The 17,978-nt window shown below is 34.6% G+C and overlaps 1 protein-coding gene across 2 annotated transcripts in view; it reads right to left on the bottom strand.

Annotated features, from left to right (window-relative positions):
- The window catches only part of LOC109832631, a 28,917-nt gene extending 21,667 nt beyond the window's left edge, over positions 1-7,250 (bottom strand). For both annotated transcript variants that reach the window (XM_020400014.1, XM_020400015.1), the window contains exons 1-7: positions 7,085-7,250; positions 6,083-6,691; positions 5,877-6,001; positions 5,689-5,783; positions 5,371-5,583; positions 1,364-1,454; positions 801-852 (exon numbers count right to left, since the gene is read on the bottom strand). In XM_020400014.1, coding sequence (XP_020255603.1) covers positions 801-852; positions 1,364-1,454; positions 5,371-5,583; positions 5,689-5,783; positions 5,877-6,001; positions 6,083-6,630 — 1,124 coding nt within the window. In that variant the 5' untranslated portion in view covers positions 6,631-6,691; positions 7,085-7,250. The remainder of the gene's footprint in view (positions 1-800; positions 853-1,363; positions 1,455-5,370; positions 5,584-5,688; positions 5,784-5,876; positions 6,002-6,082; positions 6,692-7,084) is intronic.

The following is a 17,978-nucleotide window of genomic DNA, read 5'->3' as shown; positions in this document are numbered from 1 at the left end:
AAGCCATATAAAAGGATATATCGGCCAACACATCGGCTGATATATTAGCCATATCGAGGATATATTGCCCAAAATAGACAAAAAGCAGTAAAGGATATTTAGAGACCGTATCCGTTGCGGCAAGCGCTATAAAAGGATATCTTGGGCGACATATCAGGCCATGTCAGGGATATTTAAAACAATGCTTAGAAGCCCATTCAAACAAACAATGGGTTAAATGGTCCCAAACTATTTTTAGGTAAATAGTTACTCGTCGTCCGTCCCCCAAGAAATTTTCTGGATCCGCCACTCCCTTATGGTAGAGTTGTTGAGAAAGAAAGAAAGTTTCAAAATAGCACCTAATAATCTCACTTCATTTCCCAGTAACAGCACCACAAAATTTTCAAAATCTATCTCGTCAAATAAATAGTGCCCGTAAAAATGTATGGCCCTTTCAAGAACTCATACATGTCAGCCTAGTATTTCGAGAGATATCTGGAATTTACTGGTTCAGTCAACAATTCAATCTGTTCATCCTTTTGAAATGATGTTAAGGAGCAACTCATAGCACATGTAAGATAAAAAACCAAATATACATAACAAATCGACACTATAAGACCGGACCAAAGAAGGTAGTAGATAAGAAAATAAAGGCAGCCTAGAATCTAAAATATCTATCAATATCACTTCTATTAGTTTCAAGCCAAACAAAAATATTTACGCTGGATAGAGAAAGAAACTTCATAACGGAAGATGTCTGATACAAGAACAAGGACTAATAAAAGAAACAAAGTAACCAACAAGATGAATGATCATTATACCTGTTATCAGCTTCAATATGCACAGATTCACCAACATACTTTACCCGGTCTCCTGAAGAAACAAATGCATACGATGTGAGCGCACAGAAATTAAGTAGATCATATCCTCAGGTAAAAGAAAATATTTTAAGAGGGTGTATCATCTTGACCACACACTTCTAAAAGTACAATCACCAAATTAGTAGGGAAGTGATCATATTCAGAAGTTGAAAGCATACTTCTACTGGACAAATGAGGTCCGAATGTTATGCTATTAAAGGAAAATTCTAAAATGCAACGAACCTTCAAATTAAAAGGTTTAGAATTTGAAAATTCTCAAAAGCAAAGCCTCAGATACTGAAAGCATTTCCACATATCAGATTGATTGTCAAGCATTCACAAATCGTAATATGAAGCATGCTGTTATGCCAACTATCCTTAAACTGATTAACCCCATTCACTAATTATCCAACTAATTATATGTGCACTATATTGAATTAACAGTCCAAGAAACAGGAAGCAGGGAGCGAATTGATGATGAAAATAGAGACGATTCACTGATAGACTATGTATGGCTATATTACCCTTTTTGAGAGTCTTTTTTTGCTCTTCTACAGATCCAGCAGAATTAGATTGAGTTGCACCTGTTTCACCTTCAAGTTCCGCAGAGACTCTCTGCATTAGATTTTAATCCCAATAAAATGTAAGCATATAACATAGAGAGGAACTTTCAATCATCAAAAAAAATTACATTAGTAGCTGAAGATCTTTCATCCTATCAAAAGAGCATAACGAGATGTGTATTGTTATATCCACTAATAAAAGAAGCAAAAAAATGTTGGCCAAACACAGCTGAACATTCAACTACGTCCTGAATACTGAGTAGCGATCAGCACAGCAATTACACAAGTGTGTATGTATATGGAAATAATGGATATAATGTGGCGGCTCATTTAGCACTAAACGAGCTACCAAGAGATAGTCATGTGGTGAGGTCCACCTTGCTAGTCACACCAAAAGGTGTGACGGCTCAGCCGAACTCTATCTGCTTAGTAGCTCATTTAGCAAAATGAGGCCGCGCTCATACTCATCATCCCGTATATCTATATATATGTAATGTGTGTGTGTGTATTACACACACACACACACACACACACACACACACACACACACACATATATATATATATATATATATATATACACACACACACACATATATGTATATATATATATATATGTATATATGTACATATATGTATGCGTGTGTGTATATATATATCTATATATACATACATACATATGTATGTGTGTGTGTCATATGTATGTATGTATATATAGATAGATATATATATACACATACATATATGTATATATATACATATGTATGTATGTATATATATAGATAGATATATATATACACACATACATATATGTATATATATATACATATATATACATATATGTATGACTGTATATATATATATATATATCTATATACATATATGTACATACATACATACATCCTGTGATATCAAATCACTATATATATATATCTATAATATACATACATATGTGTGTATGTGTATATAGATAGATATATATATACACACATACATATATGTATATATATACATATATATACATATATGTATGTCTGTATATATATGTATATATACATATATGTATATACATACATCCTGTGATATCAAATCGGTCTATTTTCGGCGTCATATACATAGTTAGCACATTTGTCATAGTTAGCAGCTCCGGTGATATCAAATCGGTCTATTTTCGGCGTCATATACATAGTTAGCACATTTGTCATAGTTAGCAGCTCCGTATCAAGGTCATCATCAATATCGTCACTATCATCAATATGGATATAGTCACTATCATCAATATCATCAATAAGATAACCTTTAGGCTTTAGACTTATCATCCAGGAACTTGTTCGGAAATACCGTAATGAAAGGAACATAGGATAGGAGTTTGTCGCTAGGTATTTGACCAAACAGGATCGCCCAGTACAGAACCTATCACTAAAATACCCCTAGAAGGGGATAGGGCTAAGCGGAGCGTAAAGGGTCTTCCATGAGATGGGAAATGAAAACTATTAGCCCCACACGAGGTATATATATATATACACACATATATACATATATGTATGTGTATATATATATGTATGTGCGTACATACATACATATATCTATATATACATATACATACATACATATGTATGTATATACATATATGTATATAGATGTATGTGTGTACATACATACATATATCTATATATACATATACATACATATGTATGTATGTATATACATATATGTATATAGATACACACACACACACATATATATATATGTATATGTATATGTATATGTACACACACACACATATATAAATATATATATATGTATATGTATATGTATATATATGACGTGGCTACTTCTTATCCACACATTTAAAGTTGCTCATTCGAAAATAGTCCCCACTTTATTAGAAAATAACATCCCAAGTGATCGCGGGTACAACCATGTGAATGTTTGAATATTTTATTCAAAAATAAAATTTTGTGGTTGATTTCCTTCCTTCAATTACTAAGATGCGTTCCATTGCTGAGCCACTTTTCCATGACTTTAAGAAAAACATTTTCTATTTTATCAACAGAGCCAAACAAATTAAATAGAAACCAAATTAATTTTGATTTTTTTGGTTGGGTGGAAACCAATTTCTGAGGTTTCCACCTCAGCCAAAAAGCCCCTTGATACATACATACATATGTACGTACATACATATGTATATGTGTGTGTGTATGGTACAGTCACAATACACCCAGTGTGTATTTAACTTAGTTACACACTTGAAAAAATACACTTTTGCCCATCTATATTGTAAATCCAAGCCATTCACTATTATCTACATGTCATCAAATATAAGTAGATCAAAAATCATATGATTTGGAATTTTCTATTCCAAGATTCAAGCAATTGAAAAAAAATGATATTTGAGACTGTTACAGACTGTTCATTTATTTCTGGGTGATTAGATGTACAAAGTAGAAATATTGAATCTTTGTGATTTTTTATCTCCATATGTTCCAAATGTGTAAATTACAATGAATGGCGTGGATGTTAATATTGATAGTCAAGCATATATTTTTACAGGTGTGTGTAACTAAGTTACACCCTCAGTGAATTGAAACTCTACTCATATATATAGAAAGAGAGCATGAGAGGTATATTTACAATACACACTCGATGCAACTAACTTAGTTACACATTAGTGAAAATACATACTCGCCCATCTATATTATAAACCAAACCATTCATTGCTATCTATATATTATCAAATTTAAGTGGGTCAAAAATCATATTGTTTCCAATTTTCTATCCCATAATTTAAACAAACTCAAAATAACAGACATTTAAGACCTTTACAGACCATTCATTTCTAGGTCATATTGAATCTATGAGATTTTTATATCTCCATTAAGTTTTAATACATAGAACATAATGAACAATGTGGATCATTAATATTGATAGTCAAACATGTATTTTTACAAGTGTGTTACTAAGTTAGTTATACCATGTATGTATTGTAACTGTACCATATGTGTGTATACCCAAATCTTATGCCTCTACAAAGAAACAATGATGATCTAAGATTTTAGCCCCTCTGTGATGTTGGTGTTCAGTATCTCGTTTAGAATAATCATTTTATGAGAGCATTGAGAGGATGAACATGTGAATAAGAACCACCAAGGAACCAACCATCTTGAGAGTCAATTCTTTCAGCCTTGACTCTTAGAAGGTTGATTGATTGATAGCTATCATGAACACTAATGATAATAGTCGCAAAGCATCACACATGGTGAGGAATATGAACAATCACAGGACTAGTTGATAATAACACGAGACTATAGGTAGAGAAAACCATCCAATAAAGTCGTAGACTTCCACGAATAAACAATATTGTATATAATGCAGGATTGCTCTAAACAGTAAAATCCTCAAGTTGTCTGAATGGATACTAACCCATAAGCCTGCCCACAACACATGTTCATCATTTTGAGTATACAAAATTTGGAGTAGAAATCAACAAATATGTGAATTTCATAGATATTCCTTAAAGAGGAGTTTGAGAAATAGATGAGAATCTGACCAAATTATGCTTCATAGTCTTCTATACATAAACTATGAAGGGTTCAAATGATTCATGGCATACTGTAGCACATAACTGCCTGCAGACAATATTCAGCACTATGCCTAAAGATCTACAGTTAATTTAGAACAATTGAGAGCATTCTAGGTCGTTAATATATAAAATTGAAATTTAGATAATACAAAAGGTAGCTGCATCTCTGGTCTGCCAATGGTGCAAATATCAAGCGCACAATAGACAATGATGCAAAATTTGATTGTTAAAGATGGTGATACGAGTAAATTATGAAAATTCACTTGTGAAGGCCTGCTTGAATCTAATAGTTCAAGATGCATAGTTTAGCTACATGTTATATTCCTTCGCGATGAATAGATGTATTATCCTACCACAAGATCCTAGGTTGAATGTTAGTGTGGTACCTTTGCAAATTCCTCAAGGTTGGTACACGGTACAAGCTTCTTGAGGGCTTCAGCTGATGCACGAACGTCAACATCATCATCATCACTTTCACCCGTTTCTTCATTGGTTTCATCATTCTCACCTTCAGACTCTGCCTCTGATGTGCATTCTTCTCCTGATTCCCCGTTTTCATCTTCTGCCTCACTTTCTGAGGCACAGCCGTCACCAAAGTCCTGTACAGAATCATCAGCACTTTTTAATTTCAAGAAAGAATGTATCTGCAGATAGCAAAACCAGTGATTAGCAACTTATTATTAGCAACTCATTACTGCTCTTACGTATGGGGCAAGGACACTGCTGTCAAGCATCATCAGCGGAACCTGTAAATCATGAGCAAGAGCTCTGACCAATCTTTCCCGATAAAGCTCCATTCCTACAAATAATCAAGAAAAACCCAGAGGAACTTAAACAACAGAATTCTAGAATAAATGGACGAAAAAACATAATCTTAGCCTTCTAAAAAAACCTGGGACTGTTTGAAGCAATATCCTCCCACTTGACGAGCTCAATCGAGAGCCATAAGTTGTTGCGAGTTTTTTATGTTTCAAATGGGAAGTGGCACATTCTACCAGCAAGTTTTTTGTGTGTTCCCTAGTATCACATGTGGGCGATATAAAAATAGCGAATAAAAAATAGAGCTAAAAACAAACAAAAGCACTAATAGGGACTTACTCAATATAATAAGGAAATTTCTCCAATGAAACCGGGATCTTGTCCCATGGAACCACCCTCCGCAAAAAGTCATTCTTGAACCTCTCTCGCTTGGTTAAGAATGGAGATTCTTTGCGTTTGCTATCAATAGAAAATCTTTCACTCTTGAGCCACTCTTGCTGGTCCTGTTCGCCAAGCCAAGCATGCTCGCTGCTTATTTTTGAATCCCTTATGACCCCTTCATTTGTGCTCTTCGCCTGATCAAAATTAATGGCATCTGCAACGGGTACGTGCTTACCCTCACTGGCATTACTTCCTTTACCATCTGAGCTATAACATCTACATGAATTATACAGAAAACAAAACTGCCGCCTCCTCAAAATTCCTAAAGAACCAGCACTTTGTAAAGAAAGTGGAATGGAACTAAACTTTCTAACAGAACATTGCTCTGTTTGATGAACTCCATAAGATGATGAAATTTCCTTTTGCTTAGGCCTAGAATGACGAGAAGAATTCCATAGCAGAGAACTCAAGTTCACACTTCTACTCTTAATCCTCCTGGCGTACATTGCAACCTTCTCGCGTCCAGGGGACCTCACAAAAGAGTCATATCGATACTCGACCTTTGCCCTGGATCCGAAAAATCACAACTCTTAAACTCAAGCCAACTCAAAAAGTTAACCAGAACAAAAAAAAAACGTATTGAAACTTGGAATTTGCAACGCATCCAATAAGAATCAACTAAGAATCAGCATTGCACAATGAAATGAACAATCTAATGTTAAATAAATAACAAATAATTTCGTTCCAAACTGCGGCTCGCGAGAAATAAGATACATAAAATCCTAATATTATCGTAGAAAAGATTCCCAAACCCGTAGGCCAATCATCAACCACCTAAAACAAAGAGATGAGATGAATAAAAAAAAGTAATCATGCCTCAATAGCTTCAAATGAGATGGTGACGATGAAACCCTAGAATGGGAAAAAAAAAACAATAAACGGAATCGAGAGGGAACGAACCTTTTCGCCTTTTTAGGGTTTGCTGCTGATGTTAGGGTTCGTTGCTCAAATTCGTCTTCTATAGGGTCGAGAGAAAATCGAAGGGGCGCCGAGCGAGATAAATAGGGAGATAAAAGCTGCTCCCTTTTTTATTTCGCGAGAGCTGCTGGGGCTTTTTTTTCACCCCTTTTTTTTGGTCTATATAGTCGGGGGAGAATGAACAAAAACTGGACTCGGGACTGCGTGGACTTTAAGCTACGCGGTTCACCGTGAAAAATGATGTAGTCATCGCCACGTGTCAATAGGCCCCCGCAACCGAGCTTATTGTGACGTTGAATTCAACAGACCGTGTACTGCACTGTACACCAGATCTGTATTCGTGAACTTCTTTCGTGTTCCCGTAGGCCTGCTGGAGAGGGAAGCCTCGACTCCTCGAGCAATTAGACTCAAGGTACCTATAGCCACGTAGGTAAGTAAAACTGACACGAAGAAATTTTCTAAACAAACACATTCATAAATTTTTGGGGAAAATGTGTTCAGGCCCCAAAAGTAGAAAGTTCATGTGACTCGCCCCTTGTATTCTGACCCATGTGTATAAGTCTCGCATGCACACTGTATTTGTGTTAAGGCCCCAAAGTATCGGACCCTGAGAAAAGCCTAACAAAAGTTACGAATTTACCCTTTGATTTGATTGAGCTTGGTAACTGCGTACATCCCTTTAACCCCATCCCATCTCTCTCTCTCTCTCTCTCTCTCTCTCTCTCTCTCAACTTCTCCTTCTCTCTCACTTCCGCCATGGCCACTGGAAATGATCAGGTCCTGGGGAGGCCGTGGAAGGCGAAGGCAAGGACGATGGTCATGGAGTCGGAGGTCGGGGAGTCATCTTGGAAACAGCTCGTGAACGGGGGTTCAACGACAAACACGAAACATGGTCTGGTGGGACCCGCGAGCTGACGGGGCCCCGGAGCTTTGGTCTGAGGCATCGTCGTTCTCCCATTTCTGAGTTACGGAATCTCTTTACCCAAATCAATGTCTTAATCAAGATAGTGCTCTTGTTTTCTTGTAATTTATGAAGGGAATCGATAATGGGTTTTTGTAGTTTTTTTCTTTCATTTAATTGAAATGGGATCTCCTTGGATTCTTGAACAGTGGTTTGGGTTTTCCTTTAATGCCTTTTTCTTGTGTGATTTGGTGATTGACAGAGTTCTGTATAAGAGATTAACAGCAGAAATTTTCAGAAGCTCACATTGAATCTTCAGGCATATCGACATTTAGCTAAAAATTGAAGACAATGTGATTAAAAGTCGACTAAAGAATCTAAGAAGCTGTGAATTTGAAAGGGGGGACAAGGAAAATTAGAACTATGAGCCCTGCACCCACCGCGGCCCCATCCTACAATCGAACCGCTCCATCGAGGTCGGCGGCGGCGTCGACCTCAACCACGGCGACATCGTCGGGTACCTCCCCGAGGAGCTCGGTCTCCTGAGGGACCTGGCTCTCTTCATAAACTCCCACAGGTTCTACGGCACGAGCCCTCGGACCTTCGAGAGGATGAGGTTGTTCTTCGAGCTCGACCTGAGCAACAATCGGTTCCCCGGTAAGTTTCCTAGGGTCGTCATCTGGCTCCCCTCCCTAAAATTTCTCAACATCAAGTACAACGAGTTCGAGGGCAAGGTGCCCTTCGAGCCATCTTCGACAAGGACCTCGACACCATCTTCATAAACCACAACAGGTTCGTCTTCAGCAAAAACAACAACATCGGGAAGCTGTTAAAAACTGGTTGTGAGCTGCGTAGTCTGGACTGTTAGTTCTAAGGGCTGGAATGTTAGTTCTAAGGGCTGGACTGTTAGTTCTAAAGGCTGGACTGTTAGTTCTGAGGATCGGACTGTTAGTTTTACCAGCGTTTATGTTAGTTCTGTCATCTCTTACGTTAGTTCTACCCGCTTTCATGTTAGTTCTATTATCTCCTACGTTAGTTCTGTTCGATGCCATGTTAGTTCTGTCCGTTGCCATTTGCTGAAACTGTGTGTAAGCTGGGAGACTGGAAACAAGTTTGACGGAAGGAAGCTTTGAAGAGCTGGACTGATATGCAAACTATGGATTGATATGCAAGTAGAAGGGCTATTACGCAGATACTTTTATCCATAATAGCTTGTTACAAATACAATTAGTTCTGGTAGTTTTCTGTTTTTTCTGTTTGTGCACTGGCACAGCTGGCACAAGCTTTGATCTCTTAAACTGTTGTATAAAAGTGGATCTTGTAAAAGAATGAAAGCATGAATGAAATACAAATGATTTCCTCTTCTCAAACTCAATCTTAGCTCTTATTCTCTCTCAATTCTCTCAATTTCCCAATTCTCTCTATCACATACTACCTTTGAGATTGTTTCAGGCTCATCATGGCTAGAAACAGCACCACGAGATTCAATAGAGGATTCGGATCCTCACGCATGAACTGTGTTAGTTCTAACCTATTAGGTACAACGAATGCAAGTTCTATTGTAAGTGTTAGTTCTAGCTGCTCTAGTGTCAGTTCTAACTGTTATCGTGTTAGTTTTACCTCCAGCGAATGCAAGTTCTATTGTCAGTGTTGGCTCTGTTGCCTTTGTTAGTTCTAGATTAATTAACATTAGTTCCAGGTGTTGTGGGGTCAGTTCTAACAGTTATCGTGTTAGTTCTATCTCCAGCTAACACAAGTTCTATTGTAAGTATTGGTTATGTTGCCTTTGTTAGTTCTAGCTTAGTTAACGTTAGGTCCAACTGTTGTGAGATCAGTTCTAATAGTTATCGTGTTAGTTCTACCTCCAGCGAACACAAGTTCTAGTATAAGTGTTGGTTCTGTTGCCTTAGTTAGTTCTAGCTTAGTTAACGTTAGTTCCAGCTGTTGTCGGGTCAGTTCTAATAGTTATCGTGTTAGTTCTATCTCCAGCGAACACAAGTTCTATTGTAAGTATTGGTTCTGTTGCCTTTGTTAGTTCTAGCTTAGTTAACGTTAGTTCCAACTGTTGTGGGGTCAGTTCTAATAGTTATCGTGTTAGTTCTACCTCCAGCGAACACAAGTTCTAGTATAAGTGTTGGTTCTGTTGCCTTAGTTAGTTCTACAAGTTCTAGTATAAGTGTTGGTTCTGTTGCCTTAGTTAGTTCTAGCTTAGTTAACGTTAGTTCCAGCTGTTGTCGGGTCAGTTCTAATAGTTATCGTGTTAGTTCTATCTCCAGCGAACACAAGTTCTATTGTAAGTATTGGTTCTGTTGCCTTTGTTAGTTCTAGCTTAGTTAACGTTAGTTCCAGCTGTTGTAGTGTCAGTTCTAACTGTTATCGTGTTAGTTCTACCTCCAGCGAATGCAAGTTCTATTGTAAGTGTTGGCTCTGTTGTCTTTGTTAGTTCTAGCTTAATTAAGGTTAGTTCCAGGTGTTGTGGGGTCAGTTCTAACAGTTATCGTGTTAGTTCTATCTCCAGCGAACACAAGTTTTATTGTAAGTATTGGTTCTGTTGCCTTTGTTAGTTCTAGCTTAGTTAACGTTAGTTCCAGCTGTTGTGGTGTCAGTTCTAACTGTTATCGTGTTAGTTCTATCTCCAGCGAATGCAAGTTCTATTGTAAGTGTTGGCTCTGTTGCCTTTGTTAGTTATAGCTTAGTTAACGTTAGTTCCAGCTTAGTTAACGTTAGTTCCAGGTGTTGTGGGGTCAGTTCTAACAGTTATCGTGTTAGTTCTATCTCCAGCGAACACAAGTTCTATTGTAAGTATTGGTTCTGTTACCTTTGTTAGTTCTAACTTAGTTAACGTTAGTTCCAACTGTTGTGGGGTCAGTTCTAATAGTTATCGTGTTAGTTCTACCTCTAGGGAACACAAGTTCTAATATAAGTGTTGGTTTTGTTGCCTTAGTTAGTTCTAGCTTAGTTAACGTTAGTTCCAGCTGTTGTGTGGTTAGTTCTAACTGTTATCGTGTTAGTTCTAACATGATATGTGTTAGTTCTAACTGTGTTAGGTCTAATAACAACATCTCCTCCTGTTCTGATTCGAATCATGGTATCAACACATAAAAGAGTACCTTACAACAAGAAGAATTGATAATAACAGAGATAACTGCATACATAAACACAATAATCTGCCTTCCTGGTACTGCCAATACAAAAAACAAATCAACAAACCAGTACAAACCTCCACCAAAGTAACAAATACAACAACATAATACCAACCAAATTAATACCGTCATCAGCCTGCAAATGTCTAAAATCCCAAACAAATGAGAGAAATTTCTGATAGAATATAGCATTTGAGGGGGGGGGGGATTACAAAAGATATGAGCAGAATATGCTCAACATGAGACTTTTAAATAGAAAATTACAATACACATCTTAAATCTCAAACAAAGGAGAGAACTTTATGATAGAATATAACATTTGATAGAATATAGCATTTGAGGGGAAAAGATTACAAAAGATATGAGCAGAATATGCTCAACATGAGACTTTTAAATAGAAAATCACAAGACACGGCTTAAATAAACAAGGACACGAAGTAAACGAGCAATTGAGAGATTTTTCTAGATGGAACTGATAAAAAATTTAAAAACAGACAAAAGATTTGAGCTGTAGAACCATAACTTGGGAGCTTTATTAGACGATCAATCCCCTCAAATGAGAGATAAAAGACCCCAAATTGGACACAAAGAGACAAAATTACAACCAAATTCAAGGTGAGTTAGAACTAACACGTTGTGAGTTAGGATTAACACAGGAGCCTAAGAGCCATGAATTAGAACTAGAACTAACACGTGGTGGGGTAGAACTAACATGCGGTGAGTTAGGACTAACACACAGTGATCAAGATATCATGTTGATATAATACTTCTATTTAACTGATTTTACCTCTCTGACTGATTAAGGGCAAACTCATAGAAGAACCTCTCAGCATCAGGTGCTTGCAAAATTGAATCATTTGAAGAACTGGAAGCTGATGATTCAGTACTACTAAACAAGATACTACTACCAAAAACACATGCCAAAACAGCCCTTAATGGGGAAAGCTTAGCGGCCTTAGCCAAGTGTTTTACTATATTCAGCTAAAGAGGGTAAAGGTGGTTTCCCGGGGATGTAGAAAATGAACTATGCAGACTCCCCTTGCACAATGGAACTTTATTCTACAAGCTTGCCTTTGAAAAAGTAGGTAAAACAGGGATGCAAGCCAACCCATGACCAGACCTTGGAGGATAAACAGGCGGTACACAAGCTGATATAACTTCGTCAGTACTTCCTCGCTCAAAAACAAGACGAGTTCGGTGTCGGCGGCCTCGACATCGACTGCCCCAGCGTCGGCTGTGTCCGCATTGCTGGGGCGGAAGGCCTCCGCGGTGAGGGCGGCGGCGTGCTGGATGTCGCAGGGGGAGGCGGCAACGACGATGAGAAAGGAGATGAGAGCGTTGGGTTTGAGGGATTGAGGAGAGTAATGGAGAACTAACATAGTTATTGCAAACGATAGAGGAAAAGGGGGGGGGGATTTCCCTCAATTTCTTTCATCAGTTCACATTTAATTGGACTTGACTATCTAAGCGTTTGGGGAAGAAGGAGAATGGCAATTTCGGGTTCTTTTCAAAATACAATCGATATTTTGTATACCGCTGACGTGGAGGGGGCTTGAAATATTAAACGGTACTTTTGGGGGCTTATCCACACGGGGCAAAATACAAGGAGCCTCGTCACATAAAGTTTCTGCTTTTGGGGCATCGACACAATTTTTCCTAAATTGTTTCTAAAAATAAATCCCCTTGAGTTTTTTTTCCTTTCAAAAATCGATCCATTTTGTCTTAATCCAATCTCTAAATAATCGGGGTTGCCAACCCTAACTATTTAGTGCATTGAATGTTAGGATTTAGGATTATAATTGGGGGTTTACAACATCCTAAATAGTCGGGTTGGCAACCCCGACTATTTAGGAATCGTATTAAAGTAAAATGAGTCTATTTTTGTAAATAAAACTCAATGGGGTCTATTTTTAGAAAAAAATATATGAATGGGTTTATTTAGAAAATTTCTTCAACTGATATTTAACATTACAACTAGTTGAGATGCACGTGCAATGCATGTGGTTGAATATCATGATTATTTAAATTGATAAAAACTAGAGTAAAAATAAAAAAATAATTTTTTTGGGAGATTGATCATCAACTCAAAAATCTCTCTCTCAAATAAAATATTGTCATTGTTTCCTTCAACCCAGACTGTGGTCGCGTGATGTACTATTTGTGTGTTATAAACATATTAATCTAGTACAACATCTCTATTTATTAGTATCTTGAAGTCTTCAAAAAATTGGTGATCATTCAATTCGCGAATGAATTTGCATATAAATTTACTTGTAATACGTCCATTAAACTTTTAGTTGTGGTTTGACTCATATTCACGTTAACTTTTAGTTATCATTTTATTTATATTTATATTATTTAATATTCTTATTTAATTTTATAGCTCATTCTCTGTATCATAGAAGTAAAACTACAAGTATGAAGAATTATTTTCTTGTAAAATTAGAACAGAGAGATTATAATATATTTCGCCATGTGTTCTAAATATAAAAATTTTTTCTTTCTTTGATGCATGGTCCCTATCAAATCTTATCTCAAACGATGTGAATAAAACATATTATTATAACTCACTTGCCTAGGGCGATTGTATTGTATATAGGACATATAGCTCGTCTGGAATATCCACATTTACTAAGTGGATTTTATTGTTGTGTGATCAACATGTTAGAGGCTCGTCTTCAAACTTTTTGGCTCTATAAAAGATATAAGAAATTTAGAGTGCATATCTTATATATCATAAAAAACATATTGGTTCATGAAGAATTTTCCCTAATAACGATATTATTACAACGATGTTACTATTTAGTATTAAATTAATTTTATTATATAAGATTATATGACCTTTTTAGTAAATTATAAAGTATATATATGAAACCTCGATGCTTATAGCCACTAGTTGGGCTCCATAAAATAGGTTAACTTTACATTGTAGTTTGCTATTTGTAGTACTGTTGGCAATGCTATTACCTTTCATCTTTATCTTAGTATTCACACTTTTCTGATGTAAGTTCTCTTTTGCTCATCACTCAATTGGTTATATTTAGTTTTTATAATATTAGAGATTAGAATATTCTCTTCTGTTTAAAAAGTATTGACATGATTTATTTAAAAAATATATGCATATAGTAGCAATAGTATATACTTCAGACAACTCAAACATTAGCTTGAAGACATTTAAAGTGAGGTTATTTCTACTCTAGAATGGTGATATGATGATTACATAGTCCAAAAGTCAAAGAACAAATTTCTACAAAGAAAAAGTAATTTAATATGTCAAATTAAGAACTAATTTGTAAAATATACATGCGTAGTGTAGATAGCTATAGAAAGTAAGGTATACATCTTCATAAAAATTTCATAGTGAGTGACCAACTACAATCATCTTAATTTAAGCATAAATAATTATTATTTTAGTTAATAATTTGATATGCGTAACTATAAAATAAAGTTTAAGCAAAAAATAGGAATTGAGATTGTATTATACTATAGGTAAATAAATAAATATTATTAGAGATCCTCTTTATATTAAATTTAAAAGTAATAATTTAAATTATTAAGCACCAAATATTAGCTCATGTGAGAAAGTAAAGTAATCTATGATCTATATACATATATAGTCAATCAATCAAACGTGTTAAAATTATGATGACCACAGTCAAAATTATATGGTGGTTCATATTAAATATAATTAATAAAATATAGCATATTAAAGTCAAAATCTTTTTAACCAATATATAGATTGTCTGAAAATTTTTGCGTATATAAACTATACCGCCTAGGAATAATGATATTCACACTTAGCTATGGTTTAATAATCTTAATAACGACTTACTTTTCAATATCATGATTAATTGACGTATCTATGCATTACACTGAAAACACAATACAAATTTAGAAAACTACAAAATAAACACCTACAAAAAGTTTAAAAATTATAAAAAACACCCTAAAAATTTATAATTTACAAATGCACAAAACTATTAAACATTACATTAAAATCAAAGAATTACAAAAAAATTATTGAAAATTTTCAAACTTTGGAGGGATAATTTGAAATGTATTAAACTTTAAAGAATTTTTTTATAAATTTTAAATTTAATAGATTTTTAATTAGTTATGTTCATTTTAAAAAAGTTATGGGTAATATTGACCATGAAAAGTTTTTCCTAAACATATACTTTTAAAGGGTGTATGACATTTTTTGTAAAATTTTAATTTTCTAAGGGGCTGTAAGTAATTTTGCATATTCATTTTAGTGTCTATAGGTTAGATATTCCCATGGTGTTTTTTTGTAAATTATGAATTTTAGGGGTTTTTTATAAATTTTTAAACTTATAGACCTTTTCTACATATTGTAAATTCTTTGTAGACTATTTATAATTCCTATGCTTTCAATCTACTAATAAGTTTGAAATTCTTAGGATGTTTTTTATAAATTTTGAATTTTAAAGGTTTGTTTGTAATTTTTTAAATTTAAGGGTGTTTTCTATAAATTATAAATTATGTATGAGATATTTATAATTCCTATATTTTTAATGTACTGTTACGTTGGAAATTATCAGGATTTTATATAAAATTTTATAATTTTGAGGGTTTTATTTTATAAATTTGTAAAATGTTCAGAGTGTGTATTGCAAATTCCATAAATTTTTGGGTGTTGTTTGTGTTATTTGTAGGTTTTTAGGGTGTTGTTGCAATTTTTAAAACTTACAAGATATTTCCTCTCAAGTCAATTTTTTGTTAGTTTCTAGCTTGCATATGTTTTTAGATTTCTCACTGAATTAAAATAAGTAAAATTTATAATTTTTAAGATACTTTAATAAAAATTTGAATTTATAGGGGTGTTTTTGCAATTTAAAAACTTAGAGGATATTTTTACAAAGTCTAAAATTTTTTAGGTGGTGGCTAGCATATGTTTCTACGAACTGAAATAAGTAAAGGAAATGAATTATATAAAACGTGTATCTTTTATTCAATAACATATTAAGTCTCATTATGAATGAGATAAATCATTTAGTTACCAATGCAAAGAAGATATGATAATTAGAATAGATTAGGATAATAATATAATATTAAAAAGAGGTAAGGGTAATATTGACCGTAGAAAGATTTTTCCGAACTCGTACTTTTAAAGTTCTCATGATGTTTTTTTGTAAATTATTAATTTTAGAGGTTTTTTATAATTTTTTAAACTTATAGGCATTTTCTACATGTTGTAAATTTTTTATAAACTATTTATAATTTCTATGCTTTTAATTTACTAATAAGTTTGAAATTCTCAGGGTGTTTTTTGTAAGTTTTAAATTTTAAAGGTTTGTTTATAATTTTTAAAACTTTAAGGATATTTTCTATAAATTATAAATTATGTAGGGGATATTTATAATTCCTATATTTTAAATGTACTGTTATGTTAGAAATTATCAGGATTTTTGTAAATTTTATAATTTTGAGAGTTTTATTTTGTAATTTGTAAAAAGTTTAGTGTGTGTATTGCAAGTTCCATAAATTTTCGGAGGTTGTTTGTGTTATTTGTAGGTTTTTATTGTGTTTATAGGTTTGGAAATTTCAAGGTGTATTTTTATAAATTTTGAATTTTTAGGGGTGTTTTTATAATTTTTAAAAAATACAAGATATTTTCTCCAAAATAAAAAAACTTTCAGTTTCTAGCTTGCATATGTTTTTCTGATTTCCAACTGAATTAAAATAAGTAAAATTTATAATTTTTAAGATGCTTTAATAAAATTTTAAATTTGTAGGAGTATTTTTGCAATTTAAAAACTTAGAGAATATTTTTTACAAAGTCCAAAAACTTTTAGGTGTTGGTTAACATATGTTTTTTAGATTTCTCTGCGAACTGAAATAAGTGAATGATTTGAGCTCGTACGTCGTTCACCGCCGTTCGCCGCCTCGAGCTCGTACGTCGTTCACCGCCGCCGCCGTTCGCCGTTCTCCGCCTCGAGCTCATACGTCGTTCTCGAGCTCAAACGCCCGCTTCGCGACCATCGTTCTCCACCGTGATTTCCCCACGATTGACGTTATTTTCATTTAATTCTCATACAACAGAGCTCCTTTGGGAAAGTGACAATCCAGATCGATCGAGTTGTGATGCTTGGATCAGTTGCTGGAGAGTATGCCCTTCTTCCTCAAAGCAAAAGTCGACCTCCACGCAACCTTGAAATTGAGTTCCAGTGGTCGAATAGAGCAATAAACGAGGAAAATTCATCGTGAGGTATTTGATATCCTCTCTGTAATTTGTTAAAGAATTGGATCAGTTCTGTAGTTTTTGCTCTTTCGTTTGCTTTCTTCTTGTATTATTGTAAATAGTCAGCAGAGAATTCATCTACTTGCTTGTTTGTGATGAATCATTCTTTATTTTTTTTTTCTCTCTTAAACGGTTGGCAAGGATAAAGTGTGCAGAGAGCCCGCATCTTGTGAAATGTGAATGAAATTTGAGTTTATGGATGAAATGTGAATGAAATTAAGTTTATGGATTCATGTGAATGAAATTATGGATGTGAAATGTGAATTCTTAGTCCATCTCAGAGCAAGAGAATTGCCCCCATTGGAACAATTTTACCCAATTTGTCTCAATTTATCCCATTGGGTAAAATTACCCCATTGGAACAATTTTACCCAATTTGCCCCAAATTACACCAATGAATAACCCCCCAAAGAGAGAATTGAGGCGAAGAGATCTAGTTGCTTGGCTTTAGATTTTATCTATTTATTATTTGTTTGTTTTGCTTTACAGCAACAATAATGTATAATAACCGGTTCATAAATGGATCCCATCTTCTACCCAAACCGAACCCGTTAACACTAACGACGCACC

Source organism: Asparagus officinalis, chromosome 3, assembly GCF_001876935.1.
Source record: "Asparagus officinalis chromosome 3, Aspof.V1, whole genome shotgun sequence".
In the NCBI taxonomy this organism is placed as follows: Eukaryota; Viridiplantae; Streptophyta; class Magnoliopsida; order Asparagales; family Asparagaceae; genus Asparagus; species Asparagus officinalis.
The sequence above is the reverse complement of the archived record's forward strand: the minus strand, read 5'-3'. Positions and strand labels throughout refer to the sequence as shown.